Source organism: Anolis carolinensis, chromosome 3 (assembly GCF_035594765.1).
Source record: "Anolis carolinensis isolate JA03-04 chromosome 3, rAnoCar3.1.pri, whole genome shotgun sequence".
In the NCBI taxonomy this organism is placed as follows: Eukaryota; Metazoa; Chordata; class Lepidosauria; order Squamata; family Dactyloidae; genus Anolis; species Anolis carolinensis.
Genome location: NC_085843.1, coordinates 269934190 through 269959670, shown reverse-complemented (window position 1 = coordinate 269959670; position 25481 = coordinate 269934190). Strand labels below are relative to the sequence as shown.

Genomic DNA, 25481 nt, shown 5'->3' with positions numbered 1-25481 from the left:
TGTTGTAGCTTTAGACCTGGAAACCAAAGCCCTTTCTGGTGCTCCTAAGATAACTTTCTTTTCAACAGACCAAGAAATGTAGGAGGCAGCGATTTCTGCTGTTTGTAATGCCTACAACAGCCCATTAACAGAGCATTGGGATGCTCTATGCATTATTGGAAATACGAGCTACAAAATTTGCTGGACTATATTTTTAAAAGTACAGTGTTCCCTTACTTATCGCGGGGGTTAGGTTCGAGGAGCACCCACAATAAGTAAAAATCCGCAAAGTAGGGACACTATATTTATTGTAATATTTATACATTATTTTAGTAGTTATACACTATTTTAAGTCTTTATCAACCAATCGTGTGTTGATAAATCGCCTCCTTCTCCTCCTGTTGACGTTTGGGCTCCTTTTCTCTCCCTTTGGCTTTTCCTTCCTACCTTCCTTAGGCTGTAAATTGTAATTTTTTATGATTTATAATAGTCTTTTAGAATCTATTGAAAAACTGTGAAACGGCGAATCCGCGAAAAGTGAACCATGAAGTAGTCATTGGAGCCCCTGGTGGTGCAGCAGATCAAACCACTGAGCTGTTGAACTTGCTGACCAAAAGGTCAGTGATTCGAATCCGAGGCGCGGGGTGAGCTCCCACTTTTAGCCCCAGCTTTTGCCAACCTAGCCTTTTGAAAACATGCAAATATGAGTCAATAGGTACCACTCCAAGTGGGAAGGTAATGGCGCTCTGTGCAGTCATGCCAGTAACATGACTTTTGAGGTGTCTGCGGAAAATGCCGGCTCTTGGGCTGAGAAATAGAGATGAGCACCAACCCCCAGAGTCAGACATGACTAGACTGAATGTCATGGGAAAACCATTACCTTTAATCATTGCAGCAACAAAGAGTGTTCCCCACTACTCTGAGCAGTTTTTCATTCTCACTGGGGCCCTAACACCAGTGAACATGGAGGGCTGACTGAATATGATAAAACAAATTTTAGATAATTGCTTAGTTCTGGAAAAAAACAAAAAACTGAAGTAAATCTTAACTTCCTTGTACTTTATAACATAACCAATTATTTTTCTGGGGGATAGCTGTACGCTGAAACTGTTTCCCTGGCTGTGGTGGTACATAGTTAATTACTGCTACATCTACAGGGCCTGCTGTGAGCCAAGAATGAAATATTAGTTCTCAGGGAGTTTGGCAAAGGTTTTGAAAAGGCCAAGAATGTCATTTTCATCAAAATACTGTCCATCAAATCCATGAATGTATTAATCACCAGAAGCCTTTTGCTGCACCTGCTGCTTTGTTGAAGGTCTGTTAACATTGCTCCAAGTCCAGGTGGCCATTACAATGATCAGAAAAACATCCAGGGAAACAGCATGCCTTTGGTATCTGATCATCTACCTGGAATGCCTTGCAGATCCACTGAGTTCCAGCAGCAACTTTCAAGTTGCTTCAGTTGGAACTGAAGGAAGGAAAAGGAAAAAGTAGTTTGCAGCTTCTGTTCCAAACAGAGATCATAGTGGCTTGCAGTACCAGTACAGGCACTCCCCTAGTTACAAACTTACAAGTTCTTAAGTTTAATTTGTTCGTAAATATATTCTTTAGCTTCGGATAACATGGGGAAGGGCTAACATTCCTGTCGTGTTTGTTTTGCTACCTCTGCCCCTGTTCAGAAGCTATCATCTCATTTTTGTCCTTGTGATAATTGGATTTTTTTAAAGGCTTGTTGTGGAAACAAGGATGGGTGAGAAAGTTTCAATACAGACATCTTTCCTCCCATTATAATGCTTCTGGGAGTGAATTTCCCTTCCATTGGGGTAGATTTCTCTCACCTCTTGCTGCCTCATCCCTTTTTTTAACTATGGATCATTTGTAAGTCAGATGCTTGTAACTCAGGGGCTGCCTGTATTGCAATTTTTATCCTTGGGAATAATTCCTCACCAAAACTGTCCACCTATTTATCTAAAAACCTTTATATCCCATCTTTCATCTCAAAGCTTCCCTGACATTGAAAATATGTACTGGATGAGTACAGCAGCAGATTAACTTCACCATTTCACTGGGGCCAGTAGATAACCTGATCCTAAGCCATTTAGACACAAATAAATTAATTCTACCATTTTATGAGCTCTTACAGTCTTCCAAACAAGTTACTCTTAAAGGTAGAAAAGTAGGATCCAGTTTTATGAATGGTGATTGCAGCATAATAATAAAAAATGGTCCCAGAGAAGCCTTCTGTGCCAAACTCAATTCCAATTTGAGATTTTCAAAAAGAAACATCATCATCATCATTGCTGGGCTACATTATTTCCCATGTGTTGTAGAATGGTGATGCATCATGTTCAAACTTGTTCAGTATATTTCAGGTTAATGATATTTTATGACATGTACTCTACTTATTTCTCTTTGGGAGTGTGACATCTTCATTTATTTCTTTGCAATATACTGCAACAGATATGAATTTGTAATAATATTTACACTAGTCGGTCATAAAAATATTTGTGGAATAATAAGGTGACAGCCTCAAGCACAAAACCCAATAAACAGAATAGAAATAGAATTGGCTGGAGAGCACCTAGATTAGAAGCTCATGAGCATGGAGGAGTCCAGATGGGACACAGGTCTTCCAACCTTTATCTTCTGAGTGCATCAGAAAGCAATACTTGATCATAGAGACTTAAAGAGCTAATATCTTGAAGCCAAAAAAAAAAATAGATATTTCTGCACAGTGGACACTTAGCTTAGTTTTTGTGAAGTCAGTGCAAATTATTTGAAGCATTCAGATCCCCGTGTCACCAAAGTGTTAGTTGTCCATCTAACTAAGTACACTCTAAGTAGCAGTGGTTCACGTGGATCTGTAGCCAAGGGTTTCTTTAAGTTGGTGTTTTGGACTTCAGCTCCCAGAAATCCCAGCCAGCATACCAGCTGTTAGGAATTGTGGGAGCTGAAATCCAAAACATCTGGAAGAGCACAGTTTGAGTGACTATATATGGATGGTTTATTTGGACTTGTGTCTCTTTGGACTTGTGTTTATTTGTGTTTATTTGGACTTGTGATTCATGCTGAAGGCTGTTGGATCATCTGAACATACAGACAGTAAGCCAGTCCTTACAAAAAGGAAAGAGCACTATTCAAGAAACAGAACCAATGAGAGATCTAAAGAGTTTAACCCTTTAAGATTAGCTGCTTTCGGGGTGGTTTGTTTCTGATGGGCAAGGCTATGATCAGCAGCGTTGTCCCAACATTTCATTAACATTTTGATCCCATAAATCCTTGGCCCACTATCTAGAGTCTGAAGACTGTAACTAGAGAGGGCAAACTTCTAGAAAATGGCTATATTGTGTTTCAGATTTCTAACATTAAAATCAGATTGAAAAGAGAAGCTCTCCCCCCCCTCCCACAGCCTCCATAAACAAAACTATTAATTTTCTCATTCAGGAAGGTTACTGCCATTTCTAAATATTTGGACCACAATATTTCAAGTTGTTAAGGCTGCAACAGTATGGGTGCTACCACTAGAAAGGAAAATTCATTTTTGCTTTTTCAATAAGCAATTGACTGAGGGAATGATAAATACTTCCATGAGGCCAATGGAAAGAAGTAGAATATAATATTTTGATCTGCATCTATTTATATTTGATATGTGAATGGTTCTACCTGTAGGTTTTAAAGGCACAACACGTTGTACATCAGCCAGTAGGCAAGTCTATATCTAGCCAGGATATAACCCATTGCACCCCCATTTCAACACGTAGTCTCCGTACTTCATAAAGAAAATGAGTGTTAAAACAGAGGAGAGCAGAAATACTCAGAACATTAGCACAAATGTTTTTCATTAAAACTCAATCAACACCACAGCCAGGCTACCAACTGAGACTAAGATCTGACTGATCAGAGAGTGTCACCACTTTCAACTCTGAGAACTAAAAGGAACACGGAGAAAGACTCAATAAAAACACTCTATATATGTTGTAATATTAAACACATGTGCATAAACAGAATGTAGGCACACATTTTTTATTTTTATTAATGGAAGGTTACAGAGAAGGTTACAGATTACTTAGGAAGGGGAATCAATATGTTTGTGGGTAAAACCTCACACAGGTTCTGTACAAATCCCATGCCTACTTTGCTCCCCCTTCACTATTTTATTACCAGGCAATTTTTTAGAATGACCATTATATTATATAATAAAATTGGGAATAGGATCTTGACCTTCATACCAAACAGCAGGTATTGTAATAGACTGTATTGAAAACTGATAGATTTTCCTCCATTAGAGATGAGTTTAAACAAAGCTTGATGTGTAGGGATCAAAAATGGCATAGTAAACAATTTTCTACAATGGCATGGAGTTGGGCTAGATAATCTTTCATGTTTTCCCCTAATTTTTTGTTTGTAACTCCAATCTAAAAGATATTTCATAGGTTCAGTCGGACATCAGAATTACTGTAAATCATGTCAATTCTTGTTTAAAATTGAGGTCTATGTCAATGTTTTTATGTTGAGATAAGCTATTTGATGTGCTATGTCACCATGTAATTTGAGGCTGTTAAGTTTTAATTTGACTGTAGTGTAGATGCTGGTTTATTTTGGGATTTGGTCAGGTTTTTATTGCATTTGTATTTGTATTTATGGCTGTGTCATGGCACTGGATGTTTGCCTTTTGACTGCTGGATTATTACCATTATAAAATCGCATGGATTTTTTTTTAAAAAAAATGCAAAATAGGAATCTAGAAACTGAGTAAGATATATATCTTATTTGAATTTTCATTCAAGTTTACCAATTTTGTACTTGTAGAACACCAATGAATGAACAAGAACAGAACTGTGTTGCCAAATTTCCACTTTTGTAACTACAATTTTTCAGTAGAAAAAAAATGCATATTAAGTATGCTGTACAAGATGTCATACAGAAAAAATGAATACGGTTGAAAGTGACATAGTTACTTTTCAAAGTGCCGGCTATGACTAATAAAGCCTTATATGACTCAGGTTCTGAATATTTTCGGACTGTATCTCTCTGTATATGCTGCCTGGGCTATGAGAGCATCACGAGAGTCCTTTCTCTCAATCCCATCACCATTGTAAACACAGATGGTGGGAATGGAAGAACGGGGCCTTCTCAGTGGCATCCCCTACACTGTGATACTCCCTTCACAGAGAGGCCAGAATGGTCCTTGCTGGCCTTTCATTGGCAGTCTAAAGCCTTTACATGGAGACACACTTATACTCTTGTTTAGATTGCTTTTTATGCTTTTATTCAAGTGTGAATGATTTTAATATTGTTAATTGTTTAATTCTATTTTAATATTTATCTTTTGCATGTTTTAACTGTATTATCCTATTAAATTGTGTGGGAAAGCAAGCTATAGATGAGGAAGGATGAGGATTTCACTTCTCTTTTAAGATTCTTGCTTCTGCTAAGTCACATCAATAAGTTAGTCATAAACACAAGCCATCTTTATTAGTTATTTTTCCATCTCTGCTTTAAATGAAAAAAGGAAAATCTAAATACACAAATAGATTCATTTGATGAGACTACTCTGCAGCAAGTCACGACTGAATTGCTCCATTCTTAATACTGAGCTCAACTGACTAGCTTTTCAGCTTTCACGATGACGGTTTCAAGTGAGAATCGTTTTTCAAAAACATAGCCCCTGGGAAGACTTATTTACCATGAATGACTCACCGTCCATAGGACTCCTACTACTACCACGTCTCCCAGATACTGGCAGTTACTGGGAGTAATTTCCCCCCAAGGTGTGAGTTTTACTTGAAGAGCTTCTTATTTATAGTTAGCAGCACAAATGCACTTTTCTTCAACGTTAAGCATGAATTACATATTGATCAAACATCTTTCATGTGGGCTGTGTAAGGAAAATCCCACCTAGCATTTCCTTTTTGGTTTTTCATGTCGGTTTGTAGGGGCAAACTAAAGAAACATTGCCGGTAAAGGGTTACTTGGAATCTCATAATACTGAAGCCGAGTGAATGTGCGAACCTGGTATTTCAAACCCTGATTCAACCACAACCTCACTAGGTGGTCTTAGGCAAGACAGTAATCTTTCAAATTCAGTGGTCACCTGCAAAATGGGTATTTCATTTGTGTTCATCCAAGAAGCTCAGGATTGGCATATGTGCTCTCTTCACCACCACCACTTTTGCTCTTTCAACAATCCTGAAAGAAAGCAACCAATCTGGGCCACCTAACAGGTTTAATGGCTGAATGAGAATTTGACCCTGGTTTCCCAGGATGAACGCTATCACTCACTACCTTACAAAGCTTACTTAGCTATAGACTCACTGGAGAGAGATCTCAAAAGATGGACTGCAGCCAAAAGAACCCCAGCTTGATCCTGAAAGACCCATCCAGAAAGAAAGAAGCCCACCCTGACAATGTCATATAAGCCAGTTACTTAATCAACAAGGTGGCACTCAGAAGGTTCTTCTTACTGATCTTACAGACTTGTCTCTATAATGATCAATTCTGCTACATCCCAATCACAAAAAACATGGGGTTATGAGCAGTATCCCAGGGAAAATTAGGGTGTTTGAGTTAAATATGCATTTCTCAATGGTGAAAGGTCATCCTGCTGAAGTGATACCTTTAATGGGAAACAATTCCAACACTGTATGAATCCCAGGCATCATGATGAATAATTTTCCATCAGAAACAGTCCAACTAATCTGTAATCGCCATATCAATCAGCACATAACACATTGTGTCCTAAAATGGAGCAAGTTCCATTGCATATGAAGCAGAAAGATCAAGACATCTGAGCAGGCAAGTAAAAATATAGTATACAAGGGAAACTAAAGATGTCCCCAAGGTCAACAGCAACTGAGTGATCAGGTTGGCAAACATCACAAAAACATAAAATGGGAAAGTGTTCAAAACTCCTGGTTGACATAGAGTGAGATCATCATGAGTGTCTTGGTTGAGGACCTCTAAATTTGACTAAAACACATTGTTTTCACAGGCCAAGTCTTTGACAGCCAATACCTTGCTTTTATTTCTGGTACCCCTGGATGCCACAGAAGAAATAATTAATTGCACCAATGATACATGAAGGAATTATGTACCATTAGGTTCAACAGTGAACAACTCCCTTTTTTGGACCCAAGCTTCCTTTGTAGATTTACAAAACTGAGCTACAAATTACTCATGCTTGCTCTAAAAGTTTACAAAATGAAAGACATTTAATATGGTTGCTACAGCCTTCCAAACATTGCCTTATTTTTAATTTGAGAAAGTGCAATGTAAGAACAACAACTCCACAGATAACACTGTGACACAATTTTTGTTCCTGGGTTATAAATGTTGTTTCCGAATTGCTTGCATCATAAAAGAATAGAAAATATTTAATAAACTGCAAAAACTTTGTTTATGCGGGACATCCTGCAGCAGGTTTTGCTATAGTTTTTTAATGAATATCTCATAGAGTCCAAACAATTCAATATAGTTTGTGGCAATCCCCAAAACAAAGTTTCTGGAGTATAACAACTACTTTCAAAGTAAGAACCCCACAGTTAAACAGGAAATAACACTTTCAAACCAGGAACAGAAATGTCTTCAAATTTTGTTACATAGTGTAATTGGCCAGAAACATGACACAGGAAAAAGATAATCTCCATATTAAACAAAAAATTGCACTTATAAAGTCTTTCTTACCTTGAATGCACTGAAGAGTTCCATCTTCAGCCCTTATTGTAAAAGTTTCACCTGGATTGACTTGAACAAAAATGACCTGCCAAAACAAAAAGGAAAAACTTGTTCATCAAACGATGTGCTTGTGGACCAATCTCTAAAATACAGGCTCGACATATGGTTTTATTGAAAAAAGAAAAAACATACTGACATGCAACAACCATAAAAATACCAGCTGTGATATTGACACTAAGGTATATTTTAGGTGTGTGTAAATCTGGGAAATAATTATGTAAACTGAACAATTTTTTAAAAAGTCCCAAGGATTTAGAAAAGACATTTCAAACACAAGGATTTTGACTACAAGGAATCTGAAAATCACACTTAAACCTTTTCAAAGATATAGCTATTTAAAAGCATGCTTTTATCAGATTTTAGGAACAGAGGGATGCCGGTATGACTATATAGCTGCATCAATGAGTCTCCAAGAGAGAGGGCCTGATTGGTAGTGAACTGAATTGTGTATTTTTCTACCCTGGGATGTTCATTATGGTCATTTTATATTGTCTTCAGTGCCATTTTGTATGCAATTTTAATCCTGCTGACTGTCTAATGCTACTTTTGTAATACATGGCTTTCAACTTGTTCTGCATTTCTTTTCCTATTTATACTTTAACTGCTGCTCCCTTTATACCTGAGCATAATGAGTATTAAGAGAGCACAGCTGCCAAACTACAAACTGGAGCAGGCTCCTTTAATGATTGTGTAGAAGAGGGAATTTCAGCAGGTGTTGCTTATCTTGCAGCCAGGTAACAAACAGCACCTGCTGAAATTCTCTCTTCTGCACAACACGAACAGGAGTCCTCTCCAGTTTGTAATCTAGCAATGTTAAAAGAGAGCCAGTGGGGATCCTAACCCTGTGTAGAAGGAATGACAGAGCAAGTGAAGGAAAATTGTGCTTGACAGGGATGCATTGGTTTGTCAGAAGCTCATTAATATGAAGGGCACTGCATATACATTTGTTTAGGAGTAAAATCAGATCTATATATACCTTAGGATATATTTAATCAAACTGTATCATCATAACCATGCTTACTATTTTCTCACTATATAGGACCTCGTCACACTAGAGCTTGTATCCACTTTAAATCCACTATAGGAAGGGGGCTTTAAACAGCTCAGCTAGACAGGTAATGGGTCTCGCCAAACTATAAACCCCAGAATTCTGCAGGAGGCAGAAACTGGATTTAAAGTGAATTCGTGCTCATTCAAGACATCTATGAAAGTGGGAAAACCTCAAATAAAAACCTGTTTTTTAACCTGAGAGAATACCTCTCTCTGGTGGAAATTAATTATAGAGGTCCACAGGAGCATCTAGTGATTCCTAAAGAGGCCATATTAATCAAACACAAGAGTAGTAAAACTTGCAATTGAGGAGAGCTGACTATACTCAGCATCGGAGTCAAAAAGAACAATGTTTTTGCACAAACTGGGCGGATGTGAATTCAATAGGTATCCTGGTGGCAGCAATATCCAAGAATGAGTATGGAGATCTAAAGCAGGATTGCCCCAAATGGTAGTCAGCAGTTTGATCACCACAATGTCCCAGGCATTGAAGCTGAGCTCATTTTGACACCAAGTTAAGAGCCGTTTCTTTACTCAGGCACTGAGGTCTCAATGACTACTGCTCAGCTTTTTTATTCATTTCTTTAGGTTTCTAAAGACAATTTCCCACTGATGTGGTTTATCAATTGTTCATTCTTCAATGAAAGTTAATGAAACAGGGCAACTCAAGCATTTTAACTAATAACTAACAACTCCCAATTCACTAGCCATCTATGGCACTTTGGCAGACTACTTGTATTGGGAAGAAACTATGGTTTGTCTCCTCACAAATTCCAACACACAATGTTCTGTGCCTGGATGGGAAGGGGTGACCTCATGTAAAACCATTCCTCTGAGAATCCCCCATCAGTATTTAAGTAACTCAGTGAACATGGGGAAAACTTGCCAGTGGATGGTGTGCAGATGTCTCAAAAATTGCATCAAACATTTTTGGCACATATACAACAAATTTAGCTATACTACCAGATAAAACATGAATCCATATTGTTCATATATAAGCAATTATTGGTTAAAGTTAGTATACTAAAGGAACATCTACACAAACTCTTAACATGCATCAATCCATTTCATGATGCTTGAAACATCCTTTGGTTTATGGTTTTACTTCAAGATGTTATCACTAGAAAATGGAATGTGGAAGGCAGCTGCATGCCAAACAAAAAAGCTCATGATGTGCTCATGACAGCAAAATAAATTCATTCCATATACATACACACACTGCATTTTGATATAGCAATGCTAGAAATGCATATAAACAACCTTATCCCACCCCACCCCCTTTTTTCTTTGTTTAATATATAAAATCCCTTTCCTCCAAAAGCGGTTTCAAAGGACATGGCATCTTTCTCGAGTATGAACTTCCAAATACCAATGGAGAAAGCTATTTATAGCAGCTGTTTACATTATACAATTTAACAAGCAGCCCTATTCTGATCACAGCAAGAAGCTGTCTACATTTATTTTAGGCAGTGTTCAAAAGAGGGGCATTTCCGAATGGCAGAAAGTTTCCTCAGCTCAGCACAGAGGACCCTGCAGAACTGCATGTTGCATAGCACATTGGAATCTTGAAAATGTAAAATAAATATAGTACTGTACTTGGAGGTATTTCTGACAAAAATGAGCTGGGCTTTATTTTTATAATTTTCACTATACATACAGAGATAGTGAAACACATAGAGACATGGAAAGATAGATAGCAAATGTGGATACAAGGTTATTCTTAGTGTTATATCACTAAGAAACAGAATAGCGGATCAGGATGTACAGATAGAAATACAGTAGAGTCTCACTTATCCAAGCTTCTGCCGGCCCGTTTAGCTTGGATAAGTGAATATCTTGGATAATAAGGAGGGATTAAGGAAAAGCCTATTAAACATCAAATTAGATTATGATTTTACAAATTAAGCACCAAAACATCATGTTATACAACAAATTTGACAGAAAAAGTAGTTCAATACGCAGTAATGTTATGTTGTAATTACTGTATTTACGAATTTAGCACCAAAATATCTCAATATATTGAAAACATTGACTACAAAAATGGCTTGGATTATCCAGAGGCTTGGATAAGCGAGACTTGGATAAGTGAGATTCTACTGTAAGTGTGATTCTCATCAAGCAGGACCGGCAACATGAGGAGCTAGCGAAGACTCCATTCTAGTGGCCTGCAGAAGGCAATTACTTTCTATTTTGCAAATGCAAAGATTGCTATTCATTTTTGTGGGGAAAGTAACAGCATCCAATTGCCCTAGGTTTAATTCCTGTCACCTTCCTTTGAAAAAGGAAAATAAACCATGCAGCCTTCCAGATGCTGTTTGTTTGACTGCAAGTCCTAGAGGTCCTATTCTTCATAACCAATTGAGACAAATGATTAGAGTTGCAGTACAGCAAAATTTAGAGGGCTATATGATTTCTTGCTTTAAAAGATCTGGGAGCAGGACTCAGATAAAATCTGTTATCTACAATGAGCACTGAGATGATTTGGAATGTGATCCCAAAAATGGGCATCACATTCTTGTACGAGCACTGCATACACACTTGCTGTATTTTCCTCTTTGGATCCTTACCATGGAAAAATCTAAATCCCAATGGGTTAAAATACTTGTTTTCATGGTCCCTTCTCAACAGCCAGAGTAAGGGGAAGATCATCAATATGGCAGAGTATCTGAAAACAAAGTCCTAAGAGGAATGGTTGAAGAGCTGGACATGTTTTACTTATGTAATACTTGTTTTAGTTTATAAACTGCCTTGAATTTCAATTTGGAAGAAAAAGTTGGGTCTAAATTAAGACTAGTCATAATAGTAATATTGTAGGAGATGCAGTGGTGCAATGGTTTAAACCCTTGTGCCAGCTGGGTTGCTGACCTGAAGGCTGTCAGTTTGAAACCGCAAAATGGGATGAGCTCCCATCTGTCAGCTCTAGTTTGTGGAAACATAAAGAAGTCTCCCAGCAGGATGGTAACATATCCAGGCATCTCCTGGGTAATGTTTCTGTAGACAGCCATATCTCTCACATCAGAAGCAACTTGTAATATGCTCTCAAGTCGCTTCTGACACTATAAAAAATAGTGATATTAATAATATCACTATATTTGGTTTTAATGTAAAGATGTAGTGAGTTGTTGCCTATGCTGCTCATCCAACAGATTTATATTGTAAGAAAGGAAATTTTTGATTAGGAAGAATTTCATGACAGTGAGAATTGTTTGACAGTGAAGTAGATTATTTTTTAAAGTGGTGGACTCTCCTTTCTTGAAGAGAGGTTGCATGCCACCTTGTAAGGAGGCTTTATCTGTGTTTTCCTCCATTTGCAGATGGTTAGAGTAGATGAACCTTGGATAAACAAACAAGAAAATGAAAATTGTGTAATGTTTTACTCTGTAAAACAGGATGCAGAGACGTTAAAGTGAAATGCTCCAATTGTTTATCTCACAAGAGACAGGTAGAAAATATGGTCTACAATACAAATAGTTAAAGGTGCCACTCTGTCCCTATATTCAAATATTCTTTCTAGCTCCAAATGCTTAGATGTCTTCAGTTGTGTTTGTTTATTCCTCACAGTTAGTGTCTTATGATTGCATCAGACTTTTTCACCTGATGGGCAACATCTGAATTCAACTCAAGGCCATGGAAGTAGAGTTGCATTGTAGTGCCATCAACCTATCAACACACATTCCTAGCTGATGTTTATCTGTTTTCTGAAATCAGTAGTCACATTGCTTTCATTGTGCATTTGGTTGTCCATAGTTGCTCACATGGGGATTTATGCAACCTCAATGTAGGAGTTCAATATGTAGTCTCCCTTTCACCACACTGTTTGAAAACTGAGTGTGCAGAAACAAGGCAACATCTCTGCCCTATTCAAAATTTCTGAAATCCTTCTGTGGCTACATCAGTAACAGAAATTTGTGATAGGGTTATGACCTTTCTATAGATAGCAAAGTAAAAACCTCATCTTATCAAAATATCAGAAAGCCTTTCTTTTCCAGGACACAGATCAAAAATTACTGCATAGAGAACATAGCTTTGAAATAACAGTAATTCTGCAAGAGCACATAGTCTGTGGCTAAATTATAAGTTCTAGAAATGGAAAATGCTACGATAGACCATTCTGTTCGGTTTGCAGCAAGATTTGCACAAGACACTGATTAGGAGAGACGACACCACAATCAAAGTCCCAGAAGAGATAAAAATAAACTAACAAAAGCCAGCCCATCCACGACCTCGGCTCAATCAGCAGTTAAGAGACATCTGCCCTCCAGCCTGCAAACTGCTATGAATTATTCACATGGATCATCACTTCCCTTCAAATAAAACACAACATTCAGGGCAAAGTGATAAAGCTGGGAGATGGAAACGTGTGTGTCCTTCTTTAAAGAGATGCCTTTTATTTAAATGAAGTGTCACTGCAGTAACATTCAAGATGCTACACTATTAAGGCTCTGCTCTCCAGAAATTACATGTCTCAGTCGAGATCTGTTGTTGTTGTTGTTGTTGTTGTTGTTGTTGTTTAAAGGAAATAAGTTACACCTCCATAGCCCACACACACTTTGGCACACAAATGCATATCCATTCCTAAAGAAAAATTATTTCCCCACAATAAATGGAATCAGTGTTCAAATCTGCCTTGGTTGAATGACCTGTACATGTTTCACTAAGGATTTGGCCATGAGGGAAATACTCTCTGCAGATGCACATGGGACCCCTTGACAGCTATGGTATAAAAAGTATCAGAGTTCAAGCCTGTCATATATTAGGACTGAGAAGGTCCTTCTACATAAACTGGTTAACTGGCTAGGATTTCTGGGAGTTGTAGGCCAAAACATCTGGGGACGCACAGGTTGAGAACCACTGGTCTACATCTTCCAATATTTATTTCTGGCATGGCTCAGGGCTGCAACCATAGTGCTATCCAGAGAGACACCCCAAGATATTGGACCAGCTTTAGCATCATAATATTTAGTTTATTCAGATGCAAAATAAAATAAAATGCCGTCATTCTCAGCTTGTCTCCAATCCTCCTTAAATTGCAATAGTAACCAGGTTCTACCAAGAAAAGGCCATTTGTTTGTTTGTCAAAAGGCAGGGAGGCATGTTGATTCCATACCTCCCCTGCAATCTAACAAGGCAGAAGGAGGGAATCTCTTGACACTTCCCTGACAACCAGCATCAGTGTGACACTTCTATATTTTTGCTTCAAGCATTGTTCAGGTAAGAGTCTGAGATACTGGCAGGTATTGTGACACTTCAAACCTCTCTTCATAACATATTACTCAAACAGAAATGCCTCCTCTTTGCTGAAGAATAATAGAGCCCTCATCATGGGGAAGACCTGTCTCTGCTTAAGAGTTCACAACTCATTTTTCAACAGTTGTGCATTTAAAACACAGGGACACACTGAGCGTGTTTACACAAAACATAATATATAGAGAAAGGGGGGGATGTAGTATAGAAAGAGCCTAGGATAAGAAACAGCCCGACATTTTTCATTTGAGATGCACTGGCCCAGAGATTTTAGAGGAATTTAGGGATTCTATGTGGCTCATGGACTAACTTTCCAACCCTAGGACTGGAATAGCTGCCTAAGAGCATCAGAACCCACCTGGTCTTCGAAGCTAAGCAGGGTCAACCCTGGTTAGAACTTGTATAGCAAACCACCAATGAATGTCTGGTGCTATAGACCAGTGGTTCTCAACCTGGGGGTCCCCAGATGTTTTTGGCCTTCAACTCCCAGAAATCCTAACAGCTGGTAAACTGGCTGGGATTTCTGGGAATTGTAGGCCAAAACCCTGGGGACCCCAGGTTGAGAACCACTGCTATAGACTATATTTCACAGGAAGAAACTGGCAAAACCACCTCTGAGCATTCCTTGCCTTTGAAATCCAAGGTGTCACCATAAATCATCAGGTGACTGGAAGGCACATGCATACGCTTGGAACCCATACATTTCATGTGACATGAAATTCATGAAGTAACCTTGAATCAGTCTCTCTCAATTTTCATTCATGTATTTCTAAGTTACTATTTATTTAATCAACATGGTAGTATAATATTGAGCCATGGCAGTTTAAAGTGGTTTCAGGCTGGTATTTTACCCAGAGCAAAAGATGAAATATTTGTAATAAAACTGAGAAGAGAAGTAATTTCAGACTGCATCAATTTTACCAGGTAGATGCACTCAGTGGTGTGGGGCCGGGCTGTGGCGCAGGCTGGTAAGCAGCTGCTGCAATAAATCACTCTGACCATGAGGTCATGAGTTCGAGGCCAGCCCGTGGCGGGGTGAGCACCCGTCAATTAAAAATAAAAATATAGCCCCTGCTCGTTGCTGACCTAGCAACCCAAAAGATAGTTGCATTTATCAAGTAGGAAATAAGGTACCACTTATAAAAGTGGGGTGGCAAGTTTAACTAATTTACAACGTTGGAATGAAGAAGTGAGGAAGTGCCATCAGAGTGGATGATGAAGCAGCTGCTCCCCCCTGTGGCCAGAATCAAACATCCTCTCAGGAGAAGGTTAAATTGCCTCTGCGTCTGTCTGTCTGTCTGTCTGTCTGTCTCTGTTCGATGTGTTTGTGGGCATTGAATGTTTGCCTTACATGTACATAATGTGATCCACCCTGAGTCCCCTTTGGGGTGAGAAGGGCAAAATACAAATACTGTAAATAAATAATAAATAAAAATTCACTCAATGAACCCACACCACATTTTAGCCTGCACTCCAAAGGAGGTATCCATGTTGTTAAACCCTACTCCCAGAATGACCTCAGCACTTTGGATAATTATTTACAAAGACCAGATTTACCACTGCCAGTAACACATGGCTCAATGCTATAAGAACTCTATAATCTCACACCATACTGCAGTCCCTCAGTATTTACTCTTGCAGAACATGAGATGTTATTGATATTCTTTCTTCCTGCTCAAGGTGGTTCTTCACTGATGCTAAAAGCGGACTTGAACCAGCGTCCCAGATGCCAGTTCAAGCCCACTTGGAGGCCTGAAAAGGATTCCCTGAATGTCATGGCGGTGGTAGGAACTCCCTACTGCCCAGCTGCACCACAGTTCATTGCTACTGGGCAGGGCCCCTAAATGCTGCCTCCCCATCTCCCTACTCCAAGCCTCTTTCACAAGTCACAGGACCCACAAGAAGTCTTATGGATCCCTGAGATTACGGTATGTATCTGTCTAGGTGCTGTGGCCAGGAGGGAATAACCATCCCAAATCATTGAGCCACCTGAGCCACTGGGGTGAAGGATGGCTGTGGAGAAAGCTGCAATCGGTTCTGCTTAGGACCCTCCCTAATAGAGGTAGCCGTTCTGTCCCTAGCTTAGGGGGGAGGAACCCAAATCTGCTTCAGAATTCAGATTTTGCCCTCAAGTTAGGTTAACCCACGGAAAAACAGCATTCATGTGATACTGACTATTGATGTTGAACTACATTGATGAAGATATTGACTGCAATACATTAGCACCTTCTTCTGAGTCCATTTAGTAATTCACCATCATATTTTGGCAGCAAAGTATGATACCAGTTCTTTAAAAAGCTAAATTTCTGGGGAATAGAAGAAACATGGTGGGCAACAAAAAGGTCTGATGCTACACGCGGCCCATGGTTTACCCTTTGCCCACACCGGAGATGTTCATTTCCTTATCTGTGGTTTGTAAATAATAATAATAACAAGCCATCAGAACAAATGCAATTAAGGCCAAGATAGAAAAATCAGCTGATGACCCAAAATACAAACTGTGCAAGGAAACCAGTGAAACCATTGATCATCTCATCAGCTGCTGTAAGAAAATTGCACAGACAGACTACAAACAGAGGCACAACTATGTGGCCCAAATGATTCATTGGAACTTATGCCTCAAGTACCACCTCTCAGCAGTAAAGAACTGGTGGGATCACAAACCTGCAAAAGTATTGGAGAATGAGCACGCAAAGATACTATGGGACTTCCAAATCCAGACTGACAAAGTTCTGGAACACAACACACCAGACATCACAGTTGTGGAAAACAAAAAGGTTTGGATCATTGATGTCGCCATCCCAGGTGACAGTCGCATTGACGAAAAACAACAGGAAAAACTCAGCCGCTATCAGGACCTCAAGATTGAACTTCAAAGACTCTGGCAGAAACCAGTGCAGGTGGTCCCGGTGGTGATCGGCACATTGGGTGCCGTGCCAAAAGATCTCAGCCGGCATTTGGAAACAATAGACATTGACAAAATCACAATCTGCCAACTGCAAAAGGCCACCCTACTGGGATCTGTACGCATCATCCGAAAATACATCACAGAGTCCTAGACACTTGGGAAGTGTTTGACTTGTGATTTTGTGATATGAAATCCAGCATATCTATCTTGTTTGCTGTGTCATAATAAAATAATAATAATAATTTTATTTCTTACCCACCTCTCTCCAGGGCTCAAGATGGGTCACAGAACAGTTAAAACACACAAATATTAAATAAAAATTCAGTTCCATAAAAGAAACAGATCAAAACATTTCTGTAAAATACACATAAAGTATCTGGTCAGTCCTTCTTTTGTTTTGGTAGTTTTCTTTCCTTAGGATTGTGTCAGTTATATCTTAATATGCCAAGAGCAGAAGAACAATTGGCCCTTCTCATTTGTGGGTTTGACTTCTGCGTATTTTGATTATTTGCAGATTTGATTAATCTCTGGGTTCTCCAAAGCAACTCTTCTGAACAACTTCTGTGGGAAGTTGACCACAGAGTTGCATCAGAGGACCTTGAATGTCCTAGAGAAGGATTTTCTGTGATTCAAAAAGGTGTATATTTATATTTGGGTTTTTTTTCTACTTTTGCAGAGGTCCTGCAGCCCTGGTCCCAGAAAATATGGAGGGCTGCCTGTACTCGTTTTAAAAGAGAGAGGGGGATTTAGTGACAGAGAGAGAGAGAGAGAGAAAGAGAACTACCTTGAAATATGTTTCCCAACATCTGTTTGAACTATTAAGGTCTACGTTCTTTCTTATTTGTTGTAAAGGATGATATTACTGGTCTATAAATGGCATTGAAGCAATATAAAACAAGATCTGTGTTATTCTTGTTCCTATCTGATACAGGATTAACTGCCTCTTATTTTTTTCAGCTACAGCAGCTTTCCAGGAAGCTGAGAGCACATCCCTTGCCATGTTCCTTGTTTGCACAGAACTCTATAAATCTATATTTATAATTTGTAGAACTCCTCACTGCCTGGTATTGCTAAATGGCCAAGGAAGGGACACTGAAAAAGCAAGCCTAATTCCCCAGAAGCGTCCTCCTGACCTATTTACAACTGGAATTACTTTCACCAAATGACAAAGCAAATTATTTTTTCTATATTTTACAAGCACTGCTGGATGCAAAATGCTGGGATACAAATGGGCCTGACTGGGGAAAAAAACCCAACTGTGCCTTATTAATATAAGACTGAACAATGAATTTGTAAGTGTAATACTGTAGATTTTTCCCTGATGAAATTTATTTTATTAGTTTTGTCCCACCTCTTTAATTTTTTTAGGATCATTTTGGATTCTGATCCTGTCTTCTGGTACTGTATATTAATTTCTCCCAATTTGATGTTATCTGCAAATTTGATAATCATTCAAGTCATTGATAAAGATGCCACATGCCTGGTTTCAATATTTTAAAAAAGTGCCACATGCCTAGCGGTCCTACAAGGAAAGGAGTTTCTGGTGACAATTCCCCTTCTCCAATTCAATTTTTGTAGTGTTTCCTGTAAGACAAATATTTTAATACCTCTCACTTTAGAATGGCAACACTGACTAAACATGTAGAGGAATTTAAAAGCAAGCATATTTTATGCCTTTAGATTTCTTTTGCAGACTCTTTCTTTTGAAGATTGCTTGCAAATGCTGATTGTCTGCCATGAAAATGCAGTACAGTATTCCCAGAAGCTAAGACAATAATTTTGGAGCAAAAAAAAGAGAGAGATTGCTGTAAAGAGCTAGTAGCAACATACTTTTTGCTCCAGCGCTATAATCAGACAACCACAGTCCCAACTCTGGAATTTTCTTGCTGCTTCCTACAAAGCACAGATCCAACAATGAAGACTCTTCATAAACTCTTTTGTTATGTACTGATGGCTATGGCTGAGCCAGACTGTTCTGTTGGGTGCAATCCATCCAAACCAAAGCTTGGACTTACGGCAATTCAGTATTGACTGCCCAAGGCTCTAGATTCAGTTCATAAGTTCTGTCTGAGCTTCACCCTATTTACTCTGGCTTAAAATTGCCATTCTTTGCAAAACTAACTATCTGGGAATACATAGTTCTGTCTGTTCAACTAATCCTCTCCAACAGCTTCCTTCCTCTACCACTAAACATAGCTAAGGCTTTTGGTATCAACTGGAAGCTACAACACAGTTGGAAAAAAGACCACTACGACCTATTATTTAGGCAAACAAACCTAAAAGCACTAAGCAGGCAAGGGGCTTCCGTAAGCAGGAAGGAAGTGAGAAAAACAGGTGAGAGACTGCAGGAAAAATGTCATTTCTTTATCGCAATGCAGGGTATACCTGTTAGACTGAGAAGGAAAAGTGTTAATAGCTTCGAACACACTGTTTTAGAAAGGAGTTTGGGATGGCATGGGGTTACATCATGCAGAGACAAAGCCCAAGCATTGGTTAAGTCCAGAACCTCAGAGTAGTTATATGTGTCCACAGATTTTTGTTTCCATAGAATTGCATTAGGTCAAATTGCTGCCAACGTCAACGAGGAAAATGTCAAGTTATCAAAATGTCATCGTGACTGGGATGATAGGAAAATCAAACAGTAAGGCTCTATATTGCAATATCCTAAACCTAGTACTGCATACAAAGCTTTTGATTTTGAGAGATAGCTGCCCTTTTGCGTTAAAGAGCTCTGATGCCAAAAACAAACCACAAACCCCAGGATCTCACAGAATGGAGCCAGATCAGTTTAAGTGGTGTCAAATTGCTATAATTCTATAGTGTGGGTAGGAGAGAAGTCTGCTCTTCTGTAACTGTGTTTAAATGGGAATAGATGGCACATCAAGAAGAGAATGACCCTGGATACACCAGCCTTCAAGAAACCAACAGGCTAGAATAAAGAAAGTCTTTGATTTTGACTAAGGCACAACTAAATTTGGCTGCCAAAAAACCCAGAGTAGATCCTTTTGTAGAGAGGCTTTGTGCTGAGGATGTTTTTATGCTGAAAACATCCCATCTCAAACACAGACATTTGCAGGGGTCCTGAAGCCATCATCTTCCATACGTAATGTTTCCCATGGCCTCCTACTGCTTTGTTTGCCCATTTACTGTCTTATCACAGAAAATCCAACAAGGAGGAAAGAAGGATTTTAATTGCTGGCCTTAGGAGTCCAGTTGGAAAGCACTGCCTGTTCTTTTGTTTTGGACAGCCTCAGCAAAGGCTTTTCTCCCCTTTCTTTCATCTTCCAGCAAGTGCAGAAATCTAAATGATGTACTGGGATGGGAGGACAGCTGTACTATTTTCAGTCTCTCTGTCTGCATTACTTCCTCTCCTCTATGTGCAAAGTTACTTTCCCCCACATACACTAACCTTCTCCAGGAATGCTGGAGCAGCTAACTTTAGCCTCCACCCCTTGCCCTGAAACATATTGCTTCCCAGTATCTCCCAGAGTGCATCTACACTATAGAATGAATGTAGTTTGACACCACTTTAAAAGCCATGTCTTAATACTATAGAATCATTGGAGTTGTAATTTAGCAAGGTCTTTTTGCCTTCTTTGTCAAAGGGTCTTGGGTGCTTCATCAAACTACAACGTCCAGAAATCCATAGCAGTGAAACACAGAAGATAAAGTGGTATCACATTGCATTAATTGTACAGTGTGGTCAAGAAGTTCCTGTAGGAACTCATTACAACTACAAGAAGGGTGTTTAAAAAGAGACCAAGAGAAAACAAACAAGGAAGAAGGAAGCTTCTGCAGGAGGAAAAGAAAATACTGGAGTGGATTTATGCAAGAAAATAGGAAAGACGGTTCCCTAAGCCTGGTTCTGAAACCAAACGCTGGCTGCACTTTTCTGGGCTTGACAGGTGAGAAGGGCAATGTTTAATTTTTGGAAAGAGACCCGCAGGGGACTCAGGCTTACATGGAGCAATGCCATCTGGACTACTGGCCCTTCCTGACTCTATGGGAGTGTCAGACTGCCAATTCCTGGGCAGAAAGAGAAACAAACACTGCATGTGTTTACAGGTTTTGCTTAATTTTTTTTCTAATGTTGGCTTCTCAGACAAGAGATCATTAGCAACATCAGGGTATTTTAATTTCAGCACCATTCTAAATGTATCCCTGAGGGTACAGGGGTAAGGTTTTATCCTCTGCACCAACAATCTGCAGTCCATTTAATGAGTCCCATTTACTTGGGGTGCATCTATATTGTAGAATTAATGCAGTTGGACCATCACTTTAACAGCAATGGCTCAATGCCATTGAATCATGGTGGTTGTAGTTTGTCAAAGCCTTTAGCCTTCCCTGCAAATAGTGGTTTTGCCCCACTACACTACAAATCCCAGGATTCCATAGCATTGCGCCATGCCAGTTAAACTGCATTAAATCTACAGTGAAGACGCACCCTTAGTCTCAATAATTAGTGAAACGTGAGCCCATTTATTAGAATATCTTCATTTTGGGCAGGTTATAGGAGTGAAGGTAGGCAACTTATGACTCCTCAAATACTGTTGGATTTCAAGTCGCCTCTCTTCATTATTCTTTAAAATTCCTTATGCTAGCTAGAGCTGATGAGAGTTGAAGTCTGAAATGAAGACTTAAACAAATTGCTCACAAGCAAAGCCTACCAAGATGAAGAAGCTACCAAAAACACAGAAGCTAAAAAATCTTTGTATTCTAGCACTAACTAACTAACACTGTTCCCACGAACACAACATTAACATGCTTTTTGAATTCAGGTTACTTTTATCTCAGGACTTCAAATTGTGTGAGACTGAGGCTTGTCAGCAAAAAACTCTGAAGAAGTCTCTAACAGAAACATAGATGGACCAAAAGAAAATAATATTTCTGTGAATCCAGATGCTTCTCCTTACTGGGTTTCTGGACTGATATCTCCTTTTCCACCCACGTGTCACGACCTAATGCAAGACTTCTCACACACAACATGTCATCTACTTTGAGAAGGATTTTCTTCTTTGAAAGTTTGCTTGCTGCACTTCCTTGAATAGCAAAAACTTCTCACAAAGGCACACATTGAATTAGAGAATATTTGTGTCGTGCTTTAAGGAACTTCTGTAAGATGGAACTGAAAACCCATCCTTCCTCAGCTATTAATGCAAAAGAAGTTTGCTAAGTCTTGCTACACTATGAAGGTATACAGAAGCAGGGAGGGAAACAAAAACATCCCCACTATTCAGCCTTCTTTCTTCACTGTCTACAACCACACATTCTTCACCAACTCTTTCTCCACAAGAACAGCAAATGGAAATTGGGAGGGGGGAGCATGAAACACATTTTCCAGACAACACCCCCTCAGCTTTCTCCTCCCACACCAATCACACAGAAATAAAATGGATGCTATGTAAGCCTCCCTTTCAGAGTTTGTTGGTGCACCATGACATCAACATCAGAGATGGAGCCAAGTTCAGAACTCCATCTGGGACAAATAATGTTGGGGCGCATTGTGCTCTCTTTTGTTTATACATAATGACGGAGAATGCCTTGGTGGTAAGCAAACTCAATCCGAAGATTTATTTCTTAAGTCTTCCAAAATCATTGTTGTGACTTCACACTAACTTTTCCTGATAGTTATTTAAAAGGAGGGTTCTTTGCCTGCCCTCACTTCTCACTTTCTCTCAATCCCCTCCCTAAAGAAAATTCATTGTTCCTCAGAGCTATAATTAGTTCCAAAGATTGAGCATTCACTTGAAAATTCAGAGAAGAAAGCTGCAGCATAAAACAAAACTCATCACAGGCCATTGTGATCGCATGCTTATCCTTTTTCCAAAATATTCGAGACCTCTTCAGAGTGTTTGTGTGAATACAATGGATGTATATTGGGAGGCAGAGGTGCTAGAATTTCTATCTACTGAGCCAAACAATGTATACAGGTTCATTTGAAGGGCTGATAAAAGTATCTTACATGTATGGTTTCTTCTAATAACTTGAACAAATGCTGACTTGTGAAACAGACTTTACTTGAGCTCTTTTTCTCTCATGCACATGCCCACTCATGCAGAAAAAGAGAGTAAAATTTTTCAGATATGTTCATGCAAAGCTTCCTTTAGCTGTTTCTGTCTCTCTCACAAACTCTATCTCAAATCAAGTCAGTCTTTTCCACATCTGCCAGTTTAACTTTTGAAGATGTAATTGTGTGTGGATTTGATCTCTAGGTCTTTTGGGACAACTCTATAGTCAACATCCTCCAGAAATTAGGAATCTAGATCATCCAGTGCAATTCCCAGGAGGTCTAAAGACTTCTAGAAAGAAAACTTCCTTAGGAATCTGTAGGTCCTCCAATGGTCAACTTCTGCTAGAATTTGATAAGTAGGGTTTCTCAATCTGTGGGTCCCCAGGTGTTTTTCCCTACAACTCCCAGAAATCCCAGCCAGTTTACCAGCTGCTAGGATTTCTGGGAGTTGAAAGCCAAAACATCTGGGGACCCACAGGTTGAGAACTACAGCACTAGACGATCTCAAAAGTTATCTCGGGTTCACTAGAAATGTGGTTCTTCTACCTTCATATAGGTCCTTCTTCTCTAACTGCATGAAAATGGAGGGCCTGTTATACTGTGGGTTTTTTGGGGGGGATCATACTGAACATCTTTACCCAAAATTGCAGTTTAACTCATCACAGATTAGCAGCAGCATCCCTGGATTGACTGAGTTCTGTGATTCTGAAGCACAGCAGTTGAGGTTTGTTTTTTCCACAAGAAACTTTAAACATGTTCTATTAAAACATATCAAAGATAGCAGTTTAGTAGGAATAGGTCACGCTTAAATATTTATCTATTACTATCATAAATGTTTCTTCTCTTACTCAAGTGTCAACTAACTAGGCACATCTTTGTTGTTTTCATTGGCCAATGTTTTGAACAACATCCAGCTCAGTAGGCAGAAGGAAGTTGCTTGACTTTTTTAAAAAGCCAGCTGGTGGTAGGTGGAGAAGGAAAAGGGGTTCTTGGACCACATTTGATATAAGCAGCTGCAAAAGGTCACGAGATGAATGAGACCAGAACAACATGAATCAGTGCTACAGCACAGGCTTTATAGACAGAAAATACAGCTTGGAAAGTTAAGAGTGTTTTTTTTTAATTTGTTAGAGAATAATTCTTTAAGCTGCTGTTGTAATTTTCTCTCCACGCCCCCCAAATAAAGTAAATTCAAATATCACCTATCCCACTGCTCTTTGAGAACGTTGTTCATGCTACTTACTTGAGAGGTAGAAAGATCAATGAGAAAATAACATGAAACTTTTTAAAAACTGTTGCCAAAATGCCCCTAAAATGCCTTTTAGAAAGAAGCATTACTTCTTACACCAATAGAGTCACTATTTCCAGTCATGTTACTTTTGCACCCTTGCTGCCCCAGCCCCAAATGTGTCATGGGTAATTATGACCTAAAGCCAATTGTTGGCCTCAGCAAATCCATTGGTTCTCAACCTGGGGTCCCCAGATGTTTTTGGCCTTCAACTCCCAGAAATCCTAACAGCTGGGATTTCTGAGAGTTGTAGGCCAAAAACATCAGGGGACCCCAGGTTGAGAACCACTGTGTTAAATCAATGATAAATCAACTCAGTTAAATCAAAACATATGTGGTTTGGTTCAAGCCTTTCACCCCTGTGGGTACCAAAATCCATAAATGCTCAAATCCCATGACATCCAATGGCATAATTAAATTATGTCCCTTATAACATACAAATAAAGGTCTGGAATTTTAAAAAGGATTTTCAAGCCATGCGTGGTTGAATCCATGGATTCAGAACCTGTTCGAACAGAAGGCCACTGTACATTTAACAGATTTGGGTACTCTGGCTGCAAATAAATGGGACTAAGAAATGGAATAGCCTTATGTAATTCATTACCTCCACACTGTGGAGTAATGCATTAATCCCAAACTGTAGAGAAAAATCACAAGGTTTCATTCTTGGCCATGCCTTTTAAAATCATTCTCAAGTTGTAGAGCTGCTGAAATCCTTGGAGAAACAAAATGAAAACTGCTGCTGGTTAGGTTGCTAGAGTGAAAACCGGAGAGGTCTACAACTAGGTAACAAGCAACACCTGCTGACTTTCTCTCCTCTACACTCCTGTCTGGCAAACTTGGATACCAATCAATGTACACAGTATTGGACACCATGATTTTACTGGCAGTCTAGTATGCAAAGGGATCTTGTAAGATGGAAAGTCATGTTCACATGGACAATCTTCTTACAATGTTTTGTTGCAAGGCACTTATATCCATGCATCCCAGGGAGAAGAATTTCACTAGGAAAGCATATGCTACCAACCAGTGCCAGATTTAGGACAAATGAGGCTCTGTGCTAGTTAAGTTATGAGGCCCCTTACTTGGGCACTGAAGGAGGTAGGCCCATACAGCCTGCTTTGTGGCACACTCCTATTATGTCTGGTATCGCTCCAAAACAGAATGTCTTCAAATTTAGCAAAATCCATCATAAAAATTATTTTGGCAGGAGAATACTCACCACACCCACCGGTAAATGGGGTCCCATACTTAAACACAATGGTAAA

At 39.2% G+C, this 25481-nt stretch overlaps 1 protein-coding gene across 2 annotated transcripts in view; it reads right to left on the bottom strand.

Moving 5' to 3' along the window:
• Positions 1-25481, bottom strand: part of fndc3b (fibronectin type III domain containing 3B) — a 320815-nt gene that overhangs the window by 217984 nt on the left and 77350 nt on the right. For both annotated transcript variants that reach the window (XM_008106024.3, XM_003218149.4), the window contains exon 3: positions 7663-7738. In XM_008106024.3, the coding sequence (XP_008104231.2) occupies positions 7663-7738 (76 nt within the window). The remainder of the gene's footprint in view (positions 1-7662; positions 7739-25481) is intronic.